The following is a 1,544-nucleotide window of genomic DNA, read 5'->3' as shown; positions in this document are numbered from 1 at the left end:
TTTCCATCCACTTTTTAAGGAACCAAGACAAGTATAGATGCTCATAAACACCTCTTTTCCTGGAATTGTGTTCTTGGATGTCCTAATAGATACAGTAGTTCCAAGATTTGTGGCCTTTAATTGCTCAGCATAATCATACAACCTAGCAAACTCCTCTCTGAAATCTCCCATATGTTCATTCATAACTCTCAGTTTTGCCTTTCTACAACTTGTCTTACTAACATACAAACCATATTGCTTTTGTATCAAAAACTGAATCTGATGTAGTTTGATGGTAGGCTCACTCATAATCCTCTCCTTGTAATGTTTACTAATCCAAATGGGGGTACAAAGTTTGTTTCTTGTTCTTTTAAAACACTCATGGACAGGAAAATATGTTTTAACACTGAAATTTCCAGTGTTACCATCAATACAATAATATGCCAAGGACAACCTTTTCTATTACACTTTGCCCTTATCCTTTCCTTCTCATTAGGTTTCAACTTAATATTAACACCCTTCTGAATAGAGTAAGTTTGCAGTGCCTCCCTGAACTCAATGTGATTCAAAAATACCATATACAATTGAAATAAAACCTTTTTAGCAGTTGGATCAAAGTAGATCTTTGTACTTTCCTTCCTAGGTGCTGGATCTACCACTTCATCATTCTCAACAGGATCCCCTTCATCTTCACTAATGTCACTACCAGGATCTGAGCTATCAAAATAAGGGTCATCACCACCCAAATTGCCTTCAAATCTCCCCCTCTTCTCCTTATAAATGTCTTCAAAACCAGCATCTATACCTACAGGACCAGATGGTATCTCATCTAGATTTACTCTAGCAGTCTTTTCTTTAACTTGTTCTTGAATATTAGACTGCCTAGCTTGAAGCAACTCCTCATCCAAATCACTCAAATCATCAATATTTTCATCAATATCATAGAGTGAATCAGAATCAGAATGTTCTTCAACTCTAGGGGCAGGGGCTTGTTCTTCAACTAAAGGGGACTGCTCTTCAACTAAAGGGGGCTGATTTTGGTTTAAATCCCTATTTTCATTTTCATCAAATGGTTGAGATGAAGACACATCAGCCCTATCTATTTGTGGGGAGGATGACAGATCAGCCCTATTTTTGTGTGGGGAGGAGGACACATCAGCATTATTTTGTTGTGGAGATGAGGACACATCAGCATTAGTGCTAGGCAATACAAGTATCTCCTCTACAACTAAAGGTATACTAATGGGATGTACAACATATACATCAACAAAATCAGCACCCTTCAAACCATTCAGAAAGTTTAAAACATCAGAATCAGTATTTAACATGTAAAAAACACCCTTCTTGTTGACTCTACATCCAAATGTCTCAACATTTTCAACACCCAATTCCATTGCTATTTTATGAAATAACATAATATGCAACTCATCTACATCTATATTAATCTTTTCAACACTACTGATTCCATTGACATACCTTAAAGTAGGATTAGATACAAAACAGCCCCCATAGTGAAATTGAAGTGTCACTATAGTTAAAGCCATTACCTTACGATGCCTGTAAAG

The 1,544-nt window shown here is 36.5% G+C and overlaps 1 protein-coding gene across 1 annotated transcript in view; it reads left to right on the top strand.

Annotated features, from left to right (window-relative positions):
* LOC107059663 (protein PXR1-like) overlaps positions 1–133 on the top strand; it is a 2,336-nt gene extending 2,203 nt beyond the window's left edge. The window contains exon 2 of the mRNA XM_015306387.1: positions 90–133. Coding sequence (XP_015161873.1) covers positions 90–133 — 44 coding nt within the window. The remainder of the gene's footprint in view (positions 1–89) is intronic.
* The last annotated feature ends 1,411 nt before the right edge of the window (positions 134–1,544 follow it).

Source organism: Solanum tuberosum, unplaced genomic scaffold (genome assembly GCF_000226075.1).
Source record: "Solanum tuberosum cultivar DM 1-3 516 R44 unplaced genomic scaffold, SolTub_3.0 scf00031, whole genome shotgun sequence".
Classification (NCBI taxonomy): Eukaryota; Viridiplantae; Streptophyta; class Magnoliopsida; order Solanales; family Solanaceae; genus Solanum; species Solanum tuberosum.
This window is presented reverse-complemented; position numbering and strand designations above follow the sequence as displayed.